The 21,194-nt window shown below is 47.4% G+C and overlaps 1 protein-coding gene across 1 annotated transcript; it reads right to left on the bottom strand.

Annotated features, from left to right (window-relative positions):
• Positions 1-31: 31 nt before the first annotated feature.
• Positions 32-20,649, bottom strand: CREB3L4 (cAMP responsive element binding protein 3 like 4). Its single transcript, XM_077920152.1, has 10 exons — positions 20,510-20,649; positions 16,733-16,912; positions 15,041-15,296; positions 13,939-14,051; positions 12,648-12,755; positions 10,736-10,842; positions 7,800-7,868; positions 5,636-5,720; positions 4,283-4,379; positions 32-3,448 (listed from the first exon to the last, which is right to left on the bottom strand). Exons 1-10 carry the CDS (start codon positions 20,591-20,593, stop codon positions 3,165-3,167), a joined length of 1,383 nt encoding a protein of 460 aa, XP_077776278.1. The 5' UTR covers positions 20,594-20,649; the 3' UTR covers positions 32-3,164.
• Positions 20,650-21,194: the final 545 nt, after the last annotated feature.

The following is a 21,194-nucleotide window of genomic DNA, read 5'->3' as shown; positions in this document are numbered from 1 at the left end:
TGTGGGATTTTGAATGTCTGATGTAGATTAATTCAATTTCGTTGTTCTGTATGGGACAATGACAATAAAGATTATCGGATCGGATCGTAAGAGAAGCTCGTGTTTCTATTTCCTCGGCGTTGGATCTCTGATCCGTTTGAACCCAGCTAGTTTCTACAGGCAACTCGCACCCATCTCTGAGATTCAGGATGGATAATAGAAAGTCCTTCTTCACACAGCCCCACAGCTAAGCTACGGAACTCCTTGCCACCAACTTGGATGGCTGTGGAGGAGGATTGGACAAATTTGTGGAAAAGGTTATCAATGACCACTAGCCACAATGGCTCTGATCTGCCTCCATGGTCAGAGGCAGTAATGCTTCTGAATACCAGTTGCTGGACACCGCAGGAGGGGAGAGGGGTCTTGGGTTCGAATCCTGATTCCTGGGTGGCCGCTGAGAGAACAGGAGGCTGGCCTCATCCAGCAGCGATTTCTTTTGGTTCTGATCTCCCCAGCATTCAAAGCATTCAAGGAGGGTACGAAGGAAGGTGGGTGGAGAAGGGGCGAGGGGGTAGTTCTGGGAAGAGGTGGGAGTGGATGAGGACTGTGGGCCAGAAAGATCGGCCCTGGAGGGAGCCGTGCATGTTTAGCGTGGAAAAGAGGAGACTGAGAGGAGATAGGATAGCCATATTCAAATCTCAAGGACTGCCCCATGGAAGAGGAAATAAGCTTGTTTTCTCCTGTTCCGGATGGTAGGACTCAAACCAGTGGCTTCAAGTTGCAAGAAAGGAGATTCCAGCTGTCAGGAATGAGCCAGATCCCAGTGAAGGTTTGCAGCCAACGGCAGAAAGCAGCCAGGAACAGAGAGGCTTTGATGTCAGACAGGGGAGAGCTGGCAGCTGCAGACCTCGTCTCTTTCTGACCTTGACGGAGAAGGCAATAGCTGAGAGCAGGCTAGAACACAGCCAAAGCTTGCCGGAAGCACAATCAGGCGCAAATAAACTCAGAGACAGCCTGTCAGGTGTGTGTGTGTAGGAGCCAGGCCCTGTGACCAATAGGACTTTGCAGGACTGGGGCCTTCCTAAGTTTGTTCTAAAGAGGCAACACCCCACAGGTGAGGCCGATTGGTAACTCACAGCACCTGGTGGCAAGAGCTGGGAAGGGATATAAGGTCAGCATTTTCCTTTCAGCTCTTTGCCACAGCAACACACTCCCTGCCTTGCTGCGTTTGGCTTCTTGCTTCCTGATCCTTGAACCTTGGCTTGACTCCCTGCTTCTTGATCCTCGGACCCCTGACTTTGTGCCTTCTTGCTCTCTGACCCTCGGACTCTTGGCTTCCTGACTCCTGGCTTCTGGACCCCCGTTCCTGCTCCCACCCCGCCTCTTGCCCCTGGTCCCGACGTCCCCAGCAGGGACTTTGATCACCCGTAAACTGGACCGTGACACAGCCTCTCAGAGCTGGAAGAAGTTGGAGCTGATCCAGTAAGTCCGAGGAGTTGGCGAATGGGAGGGTTGTTAGACAGAAAGCAAAACAAGAGACGTAAGGGTGGTAAGTTCAATATCTGCTGGAGATGCCGGAAGGAGTCTTCAGAAGGGTCATCTTGAGTGATGATGCCGGAGTCTTTGCTAGAGCTGTCCAGAGCTATCTGTTTGTTTTTGCAATAAATCCTCCTTTTTAATTAGCTATGCTTACTGTGTTATCAAGCTGGGAACCTGGATTCCTGACACCGGCTAAACATCAGGAAGAACTTTCTGACAGTAAGAGCAGAGGTTGGACGGCCAGCTGTCATGGATGCTTTAGCTGAGATTTAGCTGAGATTCCCGCATTGCTGGGGGCTGGACTAGATGACCCTCGGGGACATTCCAACTCTACAATTCTATGATTTGTCCTCTGCGGCCAAGGCCTGAGCATCAGAAATTGGCGAGGGCTCCCTGAATGGTTCAGTAATCTACGTTTGGCTCACCGTAAAGGGATGAGCTCATTTCAAGAGAGGGAGATGGTTCTGTAAACGAGACCTTCTGCACTCCCCTTCCCCTGCCGCCGCCTAAAAAACAGAGATTGCCTCTCGTTCATCTTGCCACGTCCTTTTGAGAGCCTTCCACAATATTCTCCAGGGATATGACTTCATCTTTGAGGCAGACTCCATCCTCTTTCATCCACCCTGTTCTCTCTCCCCCCCCAAAAAAAACCCAACCACCTTAGTGCTGAGTTGTCTGGGTAGTCTTAAGAACATGGGTAGGCAAACTAAGGCCCGGGGGCCAGATCCGGCCCAATCGCCTTCTAAATCCTGCCCACGGACAGTCCGGGAATCAGCATGTTTTTACATGAGTAGAATGTGTCCTTTTATTTAAAGTGCACCTCTGGGTTATTTGTGGGGCATAGAAATTCATTCTCCCCCCCCCCAAAAAAAAATATAGTCTAGCCCCCCACAAGGTCTGAGGGACAGTGGACCGGCCCCCTGCTGAAAAAGCAGCAATGGAGCCCTCTGATTTGCCTGGATTGGGGGTGATTTGCATGTGCTGGCTACTGTACAAAGCTAAGAGTTACATCCATTGCTGCACTGCACCGATTCTTGCCTCCCATCGCACCTCCCATTGGCATGCAGCCCCCAAAGGGTTACTCACAAGGCACTGTGTCTCCCTTTGGCCGAAAACAGCACCCTATCCCCAGTTTAAAGGCACAAGATCATAGCAGAACCAACAGCAGAACGCAGCACCCTCTTCTTCCAGCCCTGTCCTTCCTAAAACGTCAAGCTCCAAATCTCCAATTTTTTAAGAAAGAGAGAGAGGGATAGACGCTGGGGCTCGCAGGTGCTCCTAAACTCCACGCGGCAGCTTCTCTGATCCTGTGCTTGTTGCATTTAACTTGGCAACAAGAGGCGAGCGGGAATCCACTCTGCACATGCTCTGTGGCTCTCCTTGATTGCTTCCCCGTACATCCCGGGGGCTCAGCCAAAACTGACACAAAAAGTCCCTAATTCTAGCCTCCCTAGAACAGCCAGGGAGCTTCCTCAAAATCTTTTCTCCCCACTAGATATCTTAGGCTGCTTGTGCCATCCTGGAGGGGATCCTGGCTGGGTCATGAAACTGGATAGTATGCCCCAGAAAAGGAGGAACAGCACCAAGATGGATTCTTGGACGCCCTGCTGTGACTTCTGCCTGGCAGAGCAAATCCCCAGTCTTTGCTACATCTCGTCTGCGTGCATTTGCTTTGTAGGGTCTTTCTCTGGCTTGGGCCTCCTGGAATTAGTTTCCTTGACGTCACTCGGTGACCCTGGATCAGATGTGTTGGCGATCACAGTCTCCCTGGCGGTGTCAGGGTTATTAGTGGCAGCTGGATCCCCGTCGCTGACGCCGGGGTCCTCTTGGGGTTCTTCCATTTGAACACGCGACGATTCTGGGCTGCGGGTGGTGGGAGACTCGTCCGGACCAGAAAGGCTGCCCTTGGTCAAGATGTGTCGGGAAATCACTAAAGGAGATGGAAAAGTGTGTTAGGGGATGCCGCTGTGGTCTAAACCACTGAGCCTCTTGGGCTTGCCGATCGGAAGGTTGGCGGTTCGAATCCCCGCAATGGGGTGAGCTCCCGTTGTTCTGTCCTAGCTCCTGCCAACCTAGCAATTCTAAAACATGCCAGTGCAAGTAGATAAATAGGTATCACTGTGGTGGGAAGGTGAACGGCGTTTCTGTGCGCTCTGGTTTCCATCACAGTGTCCCGTTGCACCAGAAGCGGTTAAGTCATGCTGGCCACATGACCTGGAAAGCTGTCTGTGGACAAACGCCGGCTCCCTTGGCCTGAAAGCGAGATAGGCGCCACAACCCCATAGTCACTTTTGACTGGACTTAACTGTCCAGGGGTCCTTTACCTTTTTACCCTATCTCACGGGTAGGCAAACTAAGGCCTGGGGGCCGGATCTGGCCCAATCACCTTCTAAATCTGGCCCACGGACAGTCCAGGAATCAGCGTGTTTTTACATGAGTAGAATGTGTCCTTTTATTTCAAATGCATCTCTGGGTTATTTGTGGGGCATAGGAATTCGTTCATTCCCCCCCCCAAAAAAAATACAGTCTGCCCCCCCAAGGTCTGAGAGACAGTGGACCGGCCCCCTGCTGAAAAAGTTTGCTGACCCCTGCCCTATCTTATCAGAGACACCACAGAATCATAGAATTGTAGAGTTGGAAGGAACCCCAAAGATCATCTCTGTCCTCTCTCTCTCTATACACACACACACACACACACACACACACACGTGTTCTTCCTCTCTCTGACACCCCCATCCCACTTTGCCCCCCCCCCAGTGATTACCTCCAGACGGCTTGTAGTCATCCCGGCTAACCTGGGTCCCCCCAAGGAAGGAGCTGCAGCTGGGCAGGATGAGAAGCCCAAGGGAGAAGATGATGATCTGGTAGCAGAAGGAGAGAAGGTTGATTTAAGCGCTGAAGAAACCACATGGGTGTAAAAGCAGGGATACATAGCCTTTGGCCTTCCAGGGTGTTATTGGACTACAGATCCCATCAAGCCTCACCACTGCCCATGCTGGGACTTGGAGTGCATCTGGAGGGTAAACTGAGTGATCGTCTCCATCACATTCATTTATATCGATTACTTGCTTCCATTGCCAAAGTGACCCAAAGCGACTCTGAAATATACTCAGAGTCGAGAGTGGATTTCATGCTCTTTATTCAGCTCATAGTGGTGAGGAGGAATGGAAGTTCCTCCAGAATGTCTGCTCTATATATACATTATTTACACAATGGGCCCCACGTGATTGGCTAATTCCGGGATTCTCCTGTAGGCCATTCAGGTTGCGGATTCACTTCCACCTGGAGCTGGATTGGGTGGCTCCTGTGGACCAATCATACTGCTGCATTCTGGACCCCATTGTTCTAGGACCAATCAGACTGCTGCATTCTGGACCCTATTGTTCTAGGACCAATCAGACTGCTGCATTCTGGATCCTATTATTCTAGGACCAATCAGACGGCTGCATTCTGGATCCTATTGTTCTAGGACCAATCAGACTGCTGCATTCTGGATCCTATTATTCTAGGACCAATCAGACGGCTGCATTCTGGATCCTATTGTTCTAGGACCAATCAGACTGCTGCATTCTGGATCCTATTCAACTCAGTACATAACAGACTCCCAGACACAATACAAACACTAAAACCAATTTACAATGAAGACCCATCCATATATGTAAATACAAGACAGGCCTTAGGGATCCTGTCCCATCAAAGCCACATTCAAACCAAACCACGCCTTTATAAAGCCACCTTGAGCCGTCATGGCTCCCCCAAAGGATTCTGGGAGCTGTCATTTCGTTAAGGGGGCTGAGAGCTGTTAAGGAGACACTCCATTCCCTCCCAGAGCTACAATTCTCAGAGTTCCCTGGGAAGAAGAAAGGGTTGGTTCCCCCCCTTTTTAAACCACTCTAGGAATTCCCAGGGAGGGTGAACACTGAAAAGGGCCTCCCACCTCTGTATTCACTCCCCCCTCCCCCCGAATATTTGACACCCCCTCCAAGATTCATCACTCCAAATCTGCACACCCAATGCAGTTCTCTTTTGAAAAATGATTTTGCAGGTGTTGAGTTTTATCGCCACTCATGACCACCCCCACTTTGCTCTCTCCCTCTCTCCCCCCCCCCCAATTTACCACGAGGCAAGTGCTGGTCTGGGCTGCCTTTGTGGAGGTCTGTTTAATGAGTCCTTGTAGCTTCTGAAGCTGACCCAGCAGGGACCTGTAAGAGGAAATGCATTTGAGTTTTCCATGTCCAGATCTGGAGCTAGAATGTTTGCCACATGCCGTGTGTGAAATCATTGCAGAATAAATAGGTCTATTGTCCATTGCTCACCTTGCCGACAAAGGTCCGTAAAGTTAAAGCTATGGTTTTCCCAGTAGTGATGTATGGAAGTGAGAGCTGGACCATAAAGAAGGCTGATCGCCAGAGAATTGATGCTTTTGAATTCTGGTGCTGGAGGAGACTCTTGAGAGTCCCATGGTCTGCAAGAAGATCAAACCTATCTATTCTTAAGGAAATCAGCTCTGAGTGCTCACTGGAAGGACAGATCCTGAAGCTGAGGCTCCAATACTTTGGCCACCTCATGAGAAGAGAAGACTCCCTGGAAAAGAACCTGATGTTGGGAAAGATGGAGGGCACAAGGAGAAGGGGACGACAGAGGAAGAGATGGTGGGACAGTGTTCTGGAAGCTACTGGCATGAGTTTGACCAAACTGTGGGAGGCAGTGGAAGACAGGCGTGCCTGGCGTGCTCTGGTCCAGGGGGTCACGAAGAGTCAGACACGACTAAACCACAACAACATTGTCTATTGCTGCTGGCTAAATGGAACCTCCCCACCCAGAGGCAGTCAATCTGTTTTCCCCCAGGAGCTTTTTTGCTATCCTTGAACTCTGACAATGCCTCTTACTTTAAGGTTACCGGACGTCCCTGTTTCCCGGGGACAGTCCCCAGATTTACAAATCAGTCCCCTGACAAAATCCATCTGTTTAGTATGAAGTTGAAAAGCGTCCTCAGATTCATTGAAAAAAATTGGTAACCTTATCTTACTTGCCTGGAGGACAGAGCTGTGTGTGCTTGTGTGTATATCAACCAGCTGGCGAACATTCACATTTCCTTGGCTACTTTTGCCTCTGGCACCCCAAAAACTGGCATGAGGCCCCTGGAAGGTTGTGCATAAGGAAATGTGGCCCTTGGCTTGTGAAAAGGGTTCACAAACTCAGATATAAAATGCCAATTTGGTCGGATATTGTTATGATGCTCTGCGCATTTTATAAACGGAAATAATAATAATAATAATAAATTTTTATATATCCCGCCCTCCCCGGCCAAAGCTGGGCTCAGAACGACTGACAACAGTAAAAATAGCACATTTTACATAAAATCACAGTCAATTAATTAAAACACATTCTAAAATCAATTCAGAATCGAATTAATGACAACCATTGGGCTAGAGTTCTGTGAGGATTACAGAAGGAGAGAGGGGGTCAGACTGTGCCTTGGCCAAAGGCCTGGTGGAACAGCTCTGTCTTGCAGGCCCTGCAGAAAGATGTCAAGTCCCGCAGGGCCCTAGTCTCTTGGGACAGAGCGTTCCACCAGATCGAAAAAGCCCTGGCTCTGCTTGAGGCCAGCCTAACCTCCCTGTAGGGACGCGGGTGGCGCTGTGGGTTAAACCAGATCAGGTCGGTGGTTCGAATCCCCGCGACGGGGTGAGCTCCCGTTGCTCGGTCCCTGCTCCTGCCAACCGAAAGTACATCAAAGTGCAAGTAGATCATAGGTGCCGCTCCGGCGGGAAGGTAAACGGCGTTTCTGTGCACTGCTCTGGTTCACCAGAAGCGGCTTAGTCATACTGGCCACATGACCCGGAAGCTGTACACCGGCTCCCTCGGCCAATAAAGCGAGATGAGCGCCGCAACCCCAGAGTTGGCCATGACTGGACCTAATGGTCAGGGGTCCCTTTACCCTTTACCTTTAACCTCCCTGTGGCCTGGGACCTCCAAGATGTTTTTGTTTGAAGACCTAAGTTCCTCTGTGGGGCATACCAGGAGAGGCGGTCCCATAGGCACGAGGGTCCTAGGCCGTATAGGGCTTCAAAGGTTAAAACCAGCACTTTAAACCTGATCCTGTAGTCCACTGGGAGCCAGTGCAGCTGGTATAGCACCGGGTGAATGTGATCCCGGTGTGATTTACTGGTCTTCTGCCGATTGAATTTCAGGTGCAGCTTTCCCAATGGACACTATCCTTTTGCCTGCTGGTGGCAAAATGAAGGGCCTTGCTTTCAGGGGGGCAGTGACAGACTTACATGTTGTGGGTCTCTAGTTCCTGCACTTTCTTCCTCAGTTCCTGGTTCTGCACAGAGCAAGCTGCCACCCTACCGAGGAAGGAACAAGGGGGAAAGCGGTTACATTTCCTCACCTGCACATTTGTATTTTATCATCTTTTTGTAAAACACACACAACCAAACAGCCCACACACACTGGCAAACTGTGCCACGGATTGCAAAGAGCGGTGAGTTGGTGACGTCACGGATGCTAGCCAATAGGCACCTCTCATGGTGGAGAAGATTCTTCCGACGTTGTGGAACTCCACCTCCCACAAGCCTCAGCAAAACAGGGCCAATGGCCAGGGATAATGGGAGCTGGAGTCCAGCAACCTGTGGAGAACCACAAGTCCCATTACCCCTGACCTAGACACATGTCCCAGCCTATCAGGGATCACATATTAAATGCATTTGCAGAGATGTAAAGACGGGATGGAGAGGATGAAGGATTTGATGCCCTTCCATGTCATCCAAAATTAGCTGCCTGAGGCCATGGCCTCACTCTGTCTCAGGGCAGTGCCGGCTGTCTTTATAGGCCCATGTTGTGCTAGTATATTTGTTTTTGCAAACCTGGCTGCAGAACCGCATTGCAGACTTTAGAGAACTGTGAATTCCGAAGGAAGGCTGTGTTCCAGTTCATGCACTGTTTGTTTGTTTTTTAAAAATATATTTTTATTAAAGATTTCTTGGTTTACAAAAGTATCTGCAATCTCTCTTTTTTCAAGTTACATTTTCTACAGATCAGTTTCATTTGTTGAGACATTAGTGTTACGTTAGGAAGAAAAGGGGGGAAGAGGTGGAGGAGGAATGGTGAGTGGGGTCAGGGTCGGGTGGGGATTTTTCTATTTTACTTAGTGTATGTGTGGGGTTTTGTGTCAGCGTAGTTTGTGCGGTTCTCTTTACTATTTACTTGTACAGTGGTACCTGGGGTTACATACACTTCAGGTTACAGACTCCACTAACCCCCTCCCATCAGATGTCAAAGAGATAAATAATTACCTGATATTCAGAAGACATCTGAAGGCAGCCCTGTTCAGGGAAGTTTTTAATATGTAATGCTGTACTGTTTTTAACACTGATTGGGAGCCGCCCAGAGTGGCTGGGGAAACTCAGCCAGATGGGCCGGGTATAAATAATAAATTATTATTATTATAACCCAGAAATAGTGCTTCAGGTTAAGAACTTTGCTTCAAGATGAGAACAGAAATTGTGCAGTGGTGGCACGGCAGCAGCAGGAGGCCCCATTAGCTAAAGTGGTGCTTCAGGTTAAGAACAGTTTCAGGTTAAGAAGAGACCTCTGGAACGAATTAAGTACTTAACCTGAGGTCCCATTGTATTCCTTTGGTGGTGAGTGAGGTTGGGTTTGGCCCAGAACAGGGGTCAGCAAACTTTTTCAGCAGGGGGCCGGTCTACTGTCCCTCAGACCTTGTGGGGGGCCGGACTACATTTTGGGAAAAAATAATAATGAACGAATTCCTATGCCCCACAAATAACCCCGAGATGCATTTAAAATAAAAGGACACATTCTACTCATGTAAAAACACGCTGATTCCCGGACTGTTCGCGGGCCAGATTTAGAAGGCAATTGGGCTGGATCCGGCCCCCGGGCCTTAGTTTGCCTATCCATGGCCTCGGGTGTGGTTGGCTGTTTTGACTGGTTGTGGTGAACTTTATTTTCGTGTGTGAGTGGGGTGTGTGTGTGTTATTGGATCAGGTTAGACAGATTGAGTCGTATGCTGTTGGCGGATTCTTGTTCTTGTCTTGTTGGGCTGTGTATGTGATAAAGGGGAGCCATACCGGGGTGAAAGTGTCTTCTTCTATTTGTCCCTGTGTCAGTTTCAGTTTGTTGGCTAATTTTTCTAATAAGGCTATTTCCCATACTATTTGATAGGTAAAGGTAAAGGGACCCCTGACCATTAGGTCCAGTCATGGCTGACTCTGGGGCTGCGGCACTCATCTCGCTTCATTGGCCGAGGGAGCCAGCGTACAGCTTCTGGGTCATGTGGCCAGCATGACTAAGCCGCTTCTGGCGAACCAGAGCAGTGCACGGAAACTCCATTTACCTTCCCGCTGGAGTGGTACTTTTTTATCTACTTTCACTTTGACGTGCTTTCGAACTGCTGGGTTGGCAGGAGCCGGGACCGAGCAATGGGAGCTCACCCCGTCGTGGGGATTCGAACCGCTGACCTTCTGATCGGCAAGTCCTAGGCTCTGTGGTTTAACCCACAGCGCCAGCCGCTTCTCTTATACTATTTGATACCATTGGTCTATGCTTACTCCTGACAGGTCTCTCCAGTGTCTGGCTATGATGCTTCTGCCTGCTGAGAGTATGTGGGTTATGAGCTCTTTGTGTTGTGAGTGGGCACTATAGTCTTGGAAGAAGTTTAGTAGGGCCAGTTTTGGGGTTGGTTCATGCATTGTTAAGTGCAAATTAGCTTTGTCCATCTTTAAATTCAAATTGGCTTGAATTGCCACCCTATACAGTGGTACCCCGCAAGACGAATGCCTCGCAAGACGGAAAACTCGCAAGACGAAAGGGTTTTTTGTTTTTTGAACTGCTTCGCAAGACGATTTTCCCTATGGGCTTGCTTCGCAAGACGGAAACGTCTTGCAAGTTTGTTTCCTTTTTCTTAACACCGTTAATACAGTTGCGACTTGACTTCGAGGAGCAACTCATAGCACGCGGTGTGGTAGCCTTTTTTGAGGTTTTTGAAGACTTTGGTGATTTTTGAAGCTTTTCCAAAACTTTTCCGACACCGTGCTTCGCAAGACGAAAAAAATCGCAAGACGACAAAACTCGCGGAACGAATTAATTTCGCCTTGCGAGGCACCACTGTACCTTGTGACTGGGAGTATAGGAAGGGGAATCTGGGATGCAAAATGGACAGGGGTCCCCAAGTCACAGTCCCCGATCTCACCGGCTCTCCAGGCCATCAATATATTCTTTCTTGCGACGTCGGCTGTCCTGCGCTGACTGCTTGTTCCGGATTTTCCTCCGCACCTTCTTCAGGATCCGTTCCTCAGCCTGTTGAAGAAGTTGAGGGGCGAGAGAACCGTTTAGGTGTGCACACAGCTTTGGGGCGAGCTTGAAGCTCACAGAATATAGTTCAGAAATCCCCAAACTATTTGCTGAGGAAAATATGCTTTGGAATTATATACCCAATACGTGGAACCTAACCAAGGGACAATATGAATGGACTCTCCACGCCCATACTATGGCCAAAAAGACAGGTATTGATGAACTGGGAAAATAAAACTGCAGCTCCCTTCAACGATTGGATAGAAGGTATGTACAAACTCACAGCACATGAACATATTGCCTATAAACATTGACTTGTCACAAACAAATTTAATGATATTTGGAATCCATTTCTATAAAATGGGACGCGGGTGGCGCTGTGGGTTAAACCACAGAGCCTAGGACTTGCCGATCAGCAGGTCAGCGGTTTGAATACCCGTGACGGGGTGAGCTTCCGTTGCTCGGTCCCTGCTCCTGCCAACCTAGCAGGTCAAAAGCACGTCAAAGTGCAAGTAGATAAATAGGTACTGCTCCGGCAGGAAGGTGAACGCCGTTTCCATGCGCTGCTCTGGTTTGCCAGAAGCGGCTTAGTCCTGCTGGCCACATGACCCGGAAGCTGTACGCCGGCTCCCTCGGCCAGTAAAGCGAGATGCGTGCCGCGACCCCAGAGTCAGCCACGACTGGACCTAATGGTCAGGGGTCCCTTTACCTTACTATTTCTATAAACATTGTATTAAGGTTGGCTCTACACACAGGAAAACCGCCCACTATAAATACCGTAAGTCAGAAATTAGATCGTTATAACGAAAGAAAAAAAATGCTATTGAATATCGCAAAAAATTTTTACTCTCCAGCGCCATCTGGTGTTGCATTCTTATAATGCATTCAAAACGCTGTTTTTTGACTAATGTAGCTGAGTCCTAGGTTAAATGTAGGTTAACTAGAATAATAATAATTACTAGAATCTTGTAATATTGATAAGTTCTGTTTTTGTTTTGTATGGGGGTTATATCTCTCTTTTCCCCTTTTCCTTCCCCCTCCCCTCTTCACATCTTATTTTACACTTACAATTGTATACACATTACTTTTTATATTTCAATAATCTATCTATATGTCCCTGAACTACACCTGAAAGTGAAGGTAATGGGGCCATTTATATGTCCAGCTGTCCTTTGTCAACAACAAATTGTTGCTGTTTTTTGTGTTGAATATATGCTACATGGTAATTTATGGACCTAATAGGTATCTAAAGCCATTTGCACATAACAAAATATGTATTTTATCAAAGTAATTGTTGAACTGACATACAATTAAGAAAAAGTACTGTATATTAATAGTGAAATACAATTAAGAAGAAGTATATTAATAGTGAAATAATTACCAGTGATATTTTAGGGAGCAGGCTAGCAGGCGGGGCCCATTACTTACATCATAGGCGCCTACACAACACAAAACACTGTTGCTGTATGTATGTATGTTTTATTTTATTTGTTTTTTATCTTATATTTTGGAAATGCACATCCAGGTTCCCCCCTTTGAATTTTTTTGGGGCCCCCAAGAGAGTGGGGCCCTACGATATAGCTTATTTAGCTTATACGTAAATCCGGCACTGGCGACAGTGCTTGGTGACTAAAGAAATCTTAATGTAGCATTAAAAAGAGATAAAAACCACATGCACATATTTTTTTTTTAAAAAAAGAAATAACCCAAGGAAAGCTACCAAACTGGATGAAATCCCTGCTCATCATGACTGGTCTCCGTTCCTTCGGGGATGGGGGGAAATGTCTCTGCTGGTTTCTGCAGCCACGTACCTTGGTGAGGGGGAGGTCAGAGCACAGCAAGACCCCTTCCTCGCTCAGGAGCCGCTTTTCCTCCTCCGTCAAGTAGAGGCCCTGGAGCTGCAGTGGCCCAAAAGGATCCTGCCCCACCGCAGAGGAAGAGTGTGTTAGCTGCCTTGTGACCACCCCTTTGCAAATCACACTCTCTTGGGGAGACACTTCTTTTGGGACCAGTTTCGTTTCACAAATGGGGTCCTATTGCATCATCAGCCAGGATTCTCGTCTGCTGTGTGGATTGGCCGGAAAAGAGGGCTTCTAAGCATGTGCAAGGGATGCAAGTGGCGTTGTGGTCTAAACCACTGAACCTAGGGCTTGCCGATAGGAAGGTTGATGGTTCGAATCCCCGTGAGGGGGTGAGCTCCCGTTGCTCGGTCCCTGCTCCTGCCAACCTAGCAGTTCAAAAGCACGTCACAGTGCAAGTAGATAAATAGGTACCACTCCAGCGGGAAGGTAAATGGCGTTTCCGCTGGACGCCACAGAGGCTCAAAAGGCCTCAGGACACCTCTTTCCTTTGTGAGAGCCAAGTGGCTCACTCGGAGCTGTCTGTGGTGCTGAAAGCCATGTGAGTACAGCCTAGGAGAGGTGGATGGGAGGCAGTGGCTCAAAAGGCCTCTGTCTACTTCTAGCCTTTGTGGGAGCAAAGTACAGTGGTACCTTGGGTTACATACGCTTCAGGTTACAGACTCCGCTAACCCAGAAATAGTACCTCGGGTTAAGAACTTTGCTTCAGGATGAGAACAGAAATTGTACTCTGGCGGTGCGGCAGGCCCCATTAGCTAAAGTGGTGCTTCATGTTAAGAACAGTTTCAGGTTAAGAACGGACCTCCAGAACGAATTAAGTACTTAACCCGAGGTACCACTGTATGTCTATTGGAGCTGTCTGTGGTGCTGAAACATCTAACCTGCCTTGTTTCACATGCTTCTCTGGAAGGTCAGGCCAGACCAGGGCTCCATCTGTACTATACATGTAAAGCTGTATCATCCCACTTTAAACAGTCACGGTTCCCCCAAAGAATATTGGGAAGTGTAGTTTGTTAAGGGGGATGAGAGTTGTTAGGAGACTCCTATTCCCCTCAGTGTGGTTTAACAATCAGGGAATTGTTGCTGTGTGGGGAGCCTCACAGTACCCTTAACAAACTACACTTCCCAATGTTCTTTGGGGGAAACCATGGCTGTTTAAAGTGGGATGAAACAACTTTGCATGCATAGTGCAAATTAGGCCCTGGGCAAGACACCCCAGAAGATCAGTTCCATTATTACTTACCTGGGGCAGAGGAATGTCTTCCACATTGGATCTGGTCACATTTTCCAAGAGCCCGAGTGACACTTCGCTCATAACACAAGCCTCAGGGAGTATTGCTGGAGGTGTCCAGTTCTCTGGTGGGGAGGAACGAAAGAGGCATGGGGCCAGTCAGAAAGGGGACAAGTTTGGCAGACGGACCTAGTCTAAATACCTCTAACGCTTTTCCCCAGGGTAAAGGTGAGACTTGCATCCACCTCTATAACTGTCACTGTTACAAGTGCCGCATAATATTCTGCATTTCTAAGAACTCAATCTTTCAGTGTGGCAGCACCAGCACTTTGGAACTCCCTACTGATTGACACAAGGCCGGTGCCTTCTTTGCTGTACTTTTTTCGGTGCCTACTAAAAACATTGTTCAGGCGAGCCTTTCCGGACACGTAGAACACTGACATGTCTTTTCATCTGGTTTTTAGCTTATTGTTGATTTCAATTATTTTAAATCATTTTTAATTGGTTTTCTTGAGTACTAATTTCATTGTTTTATGATTTTGCAAACCCCTTTGAGGTTTTCCTTTTCCTTTCACAATCGAGCGGTATATAATTTTTTAATGAAATAAATAAATCAGGACGTATAAGCTAAAAAAAATATACCGTATTTTTTGCTCTATAAGACTCACTTTTTCCCTCCTAAAAAGTAAGGGGAAATGTGTGTGCGTCTTATGGAGCGAATGCAGGCTGCACAGCTATCCCAGAAGCCAGAACAGCAAGAGGGATTGCTGCTTTCACTGCGCAGCGATCCTTCTTGCTGTACTGGCTTCTGAGATTCAGAATATTTTTTTTCTTGTTTTCCTCCTCCAAAAACTAGGTGCGTCTTGTGGTCTGGTGCGTCTTATAGAGCGAAAAATATGGTAGTGTGCCCCCCCACAAGGTCTGAGGGACAGTGGACCGGCCCCCTGCTGAAAAAGTTTGCGGACCCCTGGCCTAAACTACCCCACAGGGTTGCTGTGGGCATTAAATGAGGAGGAGGAGGAGAGCCAATGAACGCCATCTTGAGTTCCTTGTGGGAAAGGGCGGGAGATGAACGCAACGCAATGCAGTAAAATAAAGAATCCTGAACACTTACCTAAGGGGTTGGAGAAGCCAGGATCAGGCCCGGTCACCTCCTCCACCATACCCATGTCACAAATAACCTCATAGATGACGGTGGCCGATACGTCTGAGGGCCCAAGCTCACTCTGCACGGGGGGGTCCGCGTGGGGATCGTCTGAGATCCCGCTGTCACTCTCTGGCGAGGCGACGGGGCTCCTCGATTCGTAGATGTCATTTGGGTTAATCAGGAATTGCAAGAGATCTTCTGTGTCGCTGTTACTCGGACGACCCTGGAGCAGGAATGCGGTTGGGTTGCTAGTACTTGTGTCAGTCAGTCAGTCAGTCAGTTTTATTGCACATAGCCAAAGGCTGCCACAATGTACACAGAATCATTCAACAATTAAAAGAAAATATACTGGATTGAAGGGACGTGGGTGGCACTGCGGGTTAAACCACAGAGCCTAGGACTTGCCAATCAGAAGGTTGGCAGTTCGAATCCCCACCACGCGGTGAGCTCCCGTTGCTTGGTCCCTGCTCCTGCCCACCTAGCAGTTCGAAAACACGTCAAGTGCAAGTAGATAAATAGGTACCACTCCGGGGGGAAGGTAAACGGCGTTTCTGTGCGCTGCTCTGGTTCGCCAGAAGCGGCTTAGTCATGCTGGCCACATGACCTGGAAGCTGTATGCCGGCTCCCTCGGCCAATAAAGCGAGATGAGCGCCGCAACCCCAGAGTCGGCCATGACTGGACCTAATGGTCAGGGGTCCCTTTACCTTTTTATACTGGATTGATACAAAAGACCCCTCTCCCCTCCTGGGGCTTCCAGCAACTGGTATTCAGAAGCATTATAGCCTCCAACTGTGTCTGGTAACCATCAGTAACCCTATCTTCCATGAAGGTTAGAATTTTTCTATTTTTAAATTAAATTTTTTTTATTTATACTTTTCAAGTTTATACGTCTCACTGATTTTACAATCATTTTGACATTTCAAAACTTGACTGCCTTTCGCCCCCCTTTCTGCGGTCTCCTTCAATTGATTACATCTTCTGCATATCTAAAGTAACTTAAATTTGCTCATTTATTCATCTTCTTTAAATATATACTCTTATGAAACTGCAGGTTTATTGCAGTAATCCCACCAATGTTTTGACCTGTTTACAATTTATCTGTAACCAAGTTTATCTGTAACTTGGTTACAGGTTTCCATTCTGTAGCCATTTCCATTCTTTTATTTATTTATTTAATTTGTTTGTTTGTTTGTTTGTTTGTTTATAAAAATAAAGAATGGAAATGATTTATTGAATAGTTACAGATAAATTGGTTTATTGAATAGTTACAGATAAATTGTAAAGAGGTAAAAACATTGGCAGGATTACTGTAACAATAACAATATTAATAATACTGTAATAATAATATTGTAATAATTATTGTATATATATATATAAATAAATAGTTATATTGATTTCTTATTCTTCCGGTAAGTTTTGCCATTTCTGCGTATTCCATAAGTTTTGGTCTCCGTTCTTCCTCTGCTTGGACTTCTTCCCATTTTTGGAAAAATGGCCGTGAAGGTTAGAATTATAGCACTGTAGAGCTGGCGCTGACCCCCACCCCAGGGGTCCCACAAAGGCCATCTAGCCCAGCCCCCTGCAAAACAGGGGTTTCCCTGTCCCCTTTAGAAACAGACAAATAAAACATTTTTGTCCATGTAGTTTCCCCTGACTCACCAGCACTTCGCCGCCTGCCCAGGCCTCGTAAACATTTTCTGACGCTCGCCCATAGGCGTGATCTTGAAGCGGGAAGCTGGGTTTGGACGTTGTTGCAGAGAAGGTGCTGTTGGGCACCAATCCTTCCTGCCCCTCGAAGAGGAGGACATCTGGGAGAGTAGGGGTGCTGGGTTCCATGGCCTGAGATGAGCAGACAGCATGTTAGCAGCTGAGAAACCCTGGTTCAAATCATAGCTGTCAACTTACAGACTTGAAAATAAGGGACTAGTAGCCTCAAAAATAAGGGATCAGCAGCCAAAATAAGGGATTTTAGTCAACCAGCTGAAGTGCGAAGTTAAAAGGGACCAGATAATTTGGGAGAGCAGCGCCGGTTTTTAGCCCTTCGTTTCCAGAGGTTGCTGCTCAAGACACCAGCTGATGAAACGCTGCAATTAAATAACTACAAGCAGCAACCACTTTTTGCGCAAAACAAAGTCCAAGCTACAAAGATGCTGCTGCACTTCTGTATCTTTTCTCTTGTGCTCCATCTGCAGCTCTCAGTTTCATCAGGTGGGGCGGGAGGAGGGGGGGTGTAATAGCTGCTTCCTTTGAAACCCCGGAAATTTAAGGGACATCATCAATAAGGGACAGCAGCGGGACACGGCGCTGGGATAACGGAGTTTCCCGCCAAATAAGGGACAGTTGACAGCTATGGTTCAAATCCTGACCTCCTTTGGTAGCCTTAGGCAAGCTACCCTCTCTAGGCCTCAGAGTTTCCATCTGCAATATGGAGAGATTGGGTGATAATGCCCTACCTTTTTGGGGGGTAGAGATTGTGTATAAAAACAGAGAGAACTGTTATAGCAACAGATGAAAATTATTCTTCTTTTTCTACATAACTGCACTGCCCTTCATCCGAAGGTCACGGGTTGGTTAACAATGTAAAAAGGCAGAAATGCATTCCACGAAGACAACCACCTCCCCACAGTTTAAAAGGCAAGCAAAACTATGAAACGGGCACGTAGAATGAGTGCAGTTGCACACGCGTTAAAACAAAAAAGGCAAGTAAAAAACACTAGCATTATCTGATTATTAAGTATACAGTGGTACCTCGGGTTAAGAACTTAATTCGTTCTGGAGGTCCGTTCTTAACCTGAAACTGTTCTTAACCTGAGGCACCACTTTAGCTAATGGGGTTTCCTGCTGCCGCTGCCGCCCAATTTCTGTTCTCATCCTGAAGCAAAGTTCTTAACCCAAGGTAATATTTCTGGGTTAGTGGAGTCTGTAACCTGAAGCGTCTGTAACCCGAGGTACCACTGTAGTACCAGATTTGCCAGGCTTGTGATGCACATTGTGGTTCCACTGTATATGTCATAAAAGAATGCTAACTCATATAAAAAGTGTCTGGAGGTTCTATTCAAAATCTCAAATTACACTTAATTCCCCCCATTATAGCTATATTTCAGAGTAAGTGGTCTACCTTACAAGGTTGCTAGTAAGGGTTACTGACTGATTTCTTTGACTACCCTAAGGCTGAAATCCTAAGTAAGAGATGTAAAGTTGCAATCTTATACCCATTTTCCTGGAAGCGAGTTCCATAGTGTTACCATATGACCACAAATACAAGATGGGGGACACCTGGCTTGAGAGCAGTACATGTGAAAAGGATCTAGGAGTCTTGGTTGACCACAAACTTGACATGAGCCAACAGTGTGACGCGGCAGCTAAAAAAGCCAATGCAATTCTGGGCCTCATCAATAGGAGTATAGCATCTAGATCAAGGGAAGTAATAGTGCCACTGTATTCTGCTCTGGTCAGACCTCACCTGGAGTACTGTGTCCAGTTCTGGGCACCACAGTTCAAGAAGGACACTGACAAACTGGAACGTGTCCAGAGGAGGGCAACCAAAATGGTCAAAGGCCTGGAAACGATGCCTTATGAGGAACGGCTAAGGGAGCTGGGCATGTTTAGCCTGGAGAAGAGGAGGTTAAGGGGTGATATGATAGCCATGTTCAAATATATAAAAGGAAGTCACATAGAGGAGGGAGAAAGGTTGTTTTCTGCTGCTCCAGAGAAGCGGACACGGAGCAATGGATCCAAACTACAAGAAAGAAGATTCCACCTAAACATTAGGAAGAACTTCCTGACAGTAAGAGCTGTTTGACAGTGGAATTTGCTGCCAAGGAGTGCGGTGGAGTCTCCGTCTTTGGAGGTCTTTAAGCAGAGGCTTGACAACCATATGTCAGGAGTGCTCTGATGGTGTTTCCTGCTTGGCAGGGGGTTGGACTCGATGGCCCTTGTGGTCTATTCCAACTCTATGATTCTATGATTCTATTACCTCTTTTTCCAGGACATGTGTTCTTTTTCATGGGTAAAATGTAAAATGAGAGTCGTCAGAGCGATCCAAGCAGAAGTTGACAAATGTGTCCTCTCTTTTTTGCTCTTCAAAATATGGCAACCCTAGACTTAGGAGAAGGCACACCTTGGGAGAGATTCTGGATCCATCGCTGCATACCCTCAAACACTCTGAAGCCAAAATCCAGGACATCATCATCTTCCTTGTTATCACAAGAACATGGTGGCCATTTTGCTTGCCATGATTTTGCACCGCGGTTCTCCCCCAGCCAAAAAAAGTATTTGGGGGAGCATGGCACCCAAAAACATGTGTTTTGGGGTGAGATCGCAGCCCTGATTTTGGGGGTGGGTGGGTGGGAATTGTGCCTCAAAATCGCACGAGAACATGGCAACCAAAATGACCGCCATTCTCTGGGTTAAAAAACAAGATTTCCTGGCCTGGTTTTTCTGGGACACTTCGGAGTCAATGTCACTGTTGCTTAAGATTCAAGTGGCCTTGGTGGCATGAAGTGTTTTCCATCAGGGACAGCCCAATTTAGGGTTGCCATAAGTCCGAAATTTCCTGGACACATTAATACTGCAGCCAGAAGCAGTGTCCAGGAAAAACCCATACAGTGGTACCTCGGGTCAAGAACTTAATTTGTTCTGGAGGTCTGTTCTTAACCTGAAGCTGTTCTTAACCTGAAGCACCACTTTAGCTAATGGGGCCTCCTGCTGCTGCTGTGCCGATTTCTGTTCTCATCCTGAAGCAAAGTTCTTAACCCGAGGTAATATTTCTGGGTTAGCGGAGTCTGTAACCTGAAGCGTCTGTAACCCGAGGTGCCAGTGTATTGGCACAGTGTTGTCATTGCCAATTTACAACTTTTGTGTGCGGATTTTCACCTTTTGAAATATGCCAACCCTAGACGTCTGAAATTCTCCTCTCCCCCCAAAAAATGATATAACAAACGTAACATAAAGGAAAACTAATTTAGACCGACCAAGAACTGTAAATAAGATGACGCAAAATACGAAGCATGAGAGAGAAGAGGAGTTGTATAATAAATAAAAAATTTAAAATAACAGTAGGTGGAGGAGGCAGGGGCAATTTAGTCTCGTTTTCTCCCCATTCTCCTGCTGAGAACACTGAGGCTAAGGAGGAAGAAGCTGACAACCAGAGCTGGCCTCTGAACTGGTTGTTTCAGTCAGAGAGCAGGGGGGGGGGCACTGAAGTCGGTGGGACAGCGTCTGCCCTGACGGACCCGCTTGCACAGCCACGAGCTATAAGCCTACAAAAAGTTCGCTTAACCACTGGTTTGTTCGCCTTGAAAAGCACGACTGCCCGGTGAATTTTTCTGCAGTGGATTAGCCTGTGCTGAAATTTAAGCTGCGTTATCAGTTGATCTCCTGCCCAGGAGTCCTTTCCACCCCCCCCATCTCTTACCTTGCTCAAATATTACCTGCCTGCTTCAAATATCTCTCTGTGTCCCCCGCTGCCTGCAACCGACCTGCAGACTTGCAGCCAGCCTGCCTCAAGCAAGGTAGCATTTCTTCCGCCTTCTTCTTCTTCTTCCGTACAGGATCCTGGCATCCTGGAACAGCCTTGCCAAGGCCCACCCCCAGGCCTTAAACCAATTAAAAGGGGTCAGGTACACACGTTCACCTGTTCAGGCAGAGCTCAATTGGAGGAGGAGAACTCTTCACCGTGTGGGCCTGAGAACAGAAAACACGGCGAAATCCTAATCACATTTATTCAGGTTGTGCTCATTTAAAGCACTCCTCGCAATAATACAGTGGTACCTCGGGTTACATACGCTTCAGGTTACAGACTCTGCTAACCCAGAAATATTACCTCGGGTTAAGAACTTTGCTTCAGGATAAGAACAGAAATTGTGCAGCAGCGGCAGCAGGAGGCCCCATTAGCTAAAGTGGTACCTCAGGTTAAGAACAGTTTCAGGTTAGGAACGGACCTCGGGAACGATTTGAGTTCTTAACCCGAGGTACCACTGTACTGGGAACTGTAGCATGCTAAGGGTGCTGGGAATTGCAGTTCTGTGAGGGATTAACGACAGAAGCCGTGTGCTTGAAATGTAATTAAAGTGATAAATCCCCTTGAATTTGGTAGTGTTTGCTTCTGAGTAAATAAGGT

The sequence above is a fragment of the Podarcis muralis genome, chromosome 16 (assembly GCF_964188315.1).
Source record: "Podarcis muralis chromosome 16, rPodMur119.hap1.1, whole genome shotgun sequence".
Lineage (NCBI taxonomy): Eukaryota > Metazoa > Chordata > Lepidosauria > Squamata > Lacertidae > Podarcis > Podarcis muralis.
The sequence above is the reverse complement of the archived record's forward strand: the minus strand, read 5'-3'. Positions and strand labels throughout refer to the sequence as shown.

What these genes read in the sequence shown, in the direction of transcription:
- CREB3L4 (XM_077920152.1), bottom strand. Translation starts at nt 20,593, where the DNA reads ATGCTACCTTGCTTGAGGCAGGCTGGCTGCAAGTCTGCAGGTCGGTTG. An exon ending in CAGAGAGATATTTGAAGCAG is followed by an intron (nt 16,913 to 20,509) that starts GCAGGTAATATT and finishes TGCTCATCTCAG; the next exon opens with GCCATGGAACCCAGCACCCC. An exon ending in ATTGATGGCCTGGAGAGCCG is followed by an intron (nt 7,869 to 10,735) that starts GTGAGATCGGGG and finishes CTTCCTCGGTAG; the next exon opens with GGTGGCAGCTTGCTCTGTGC.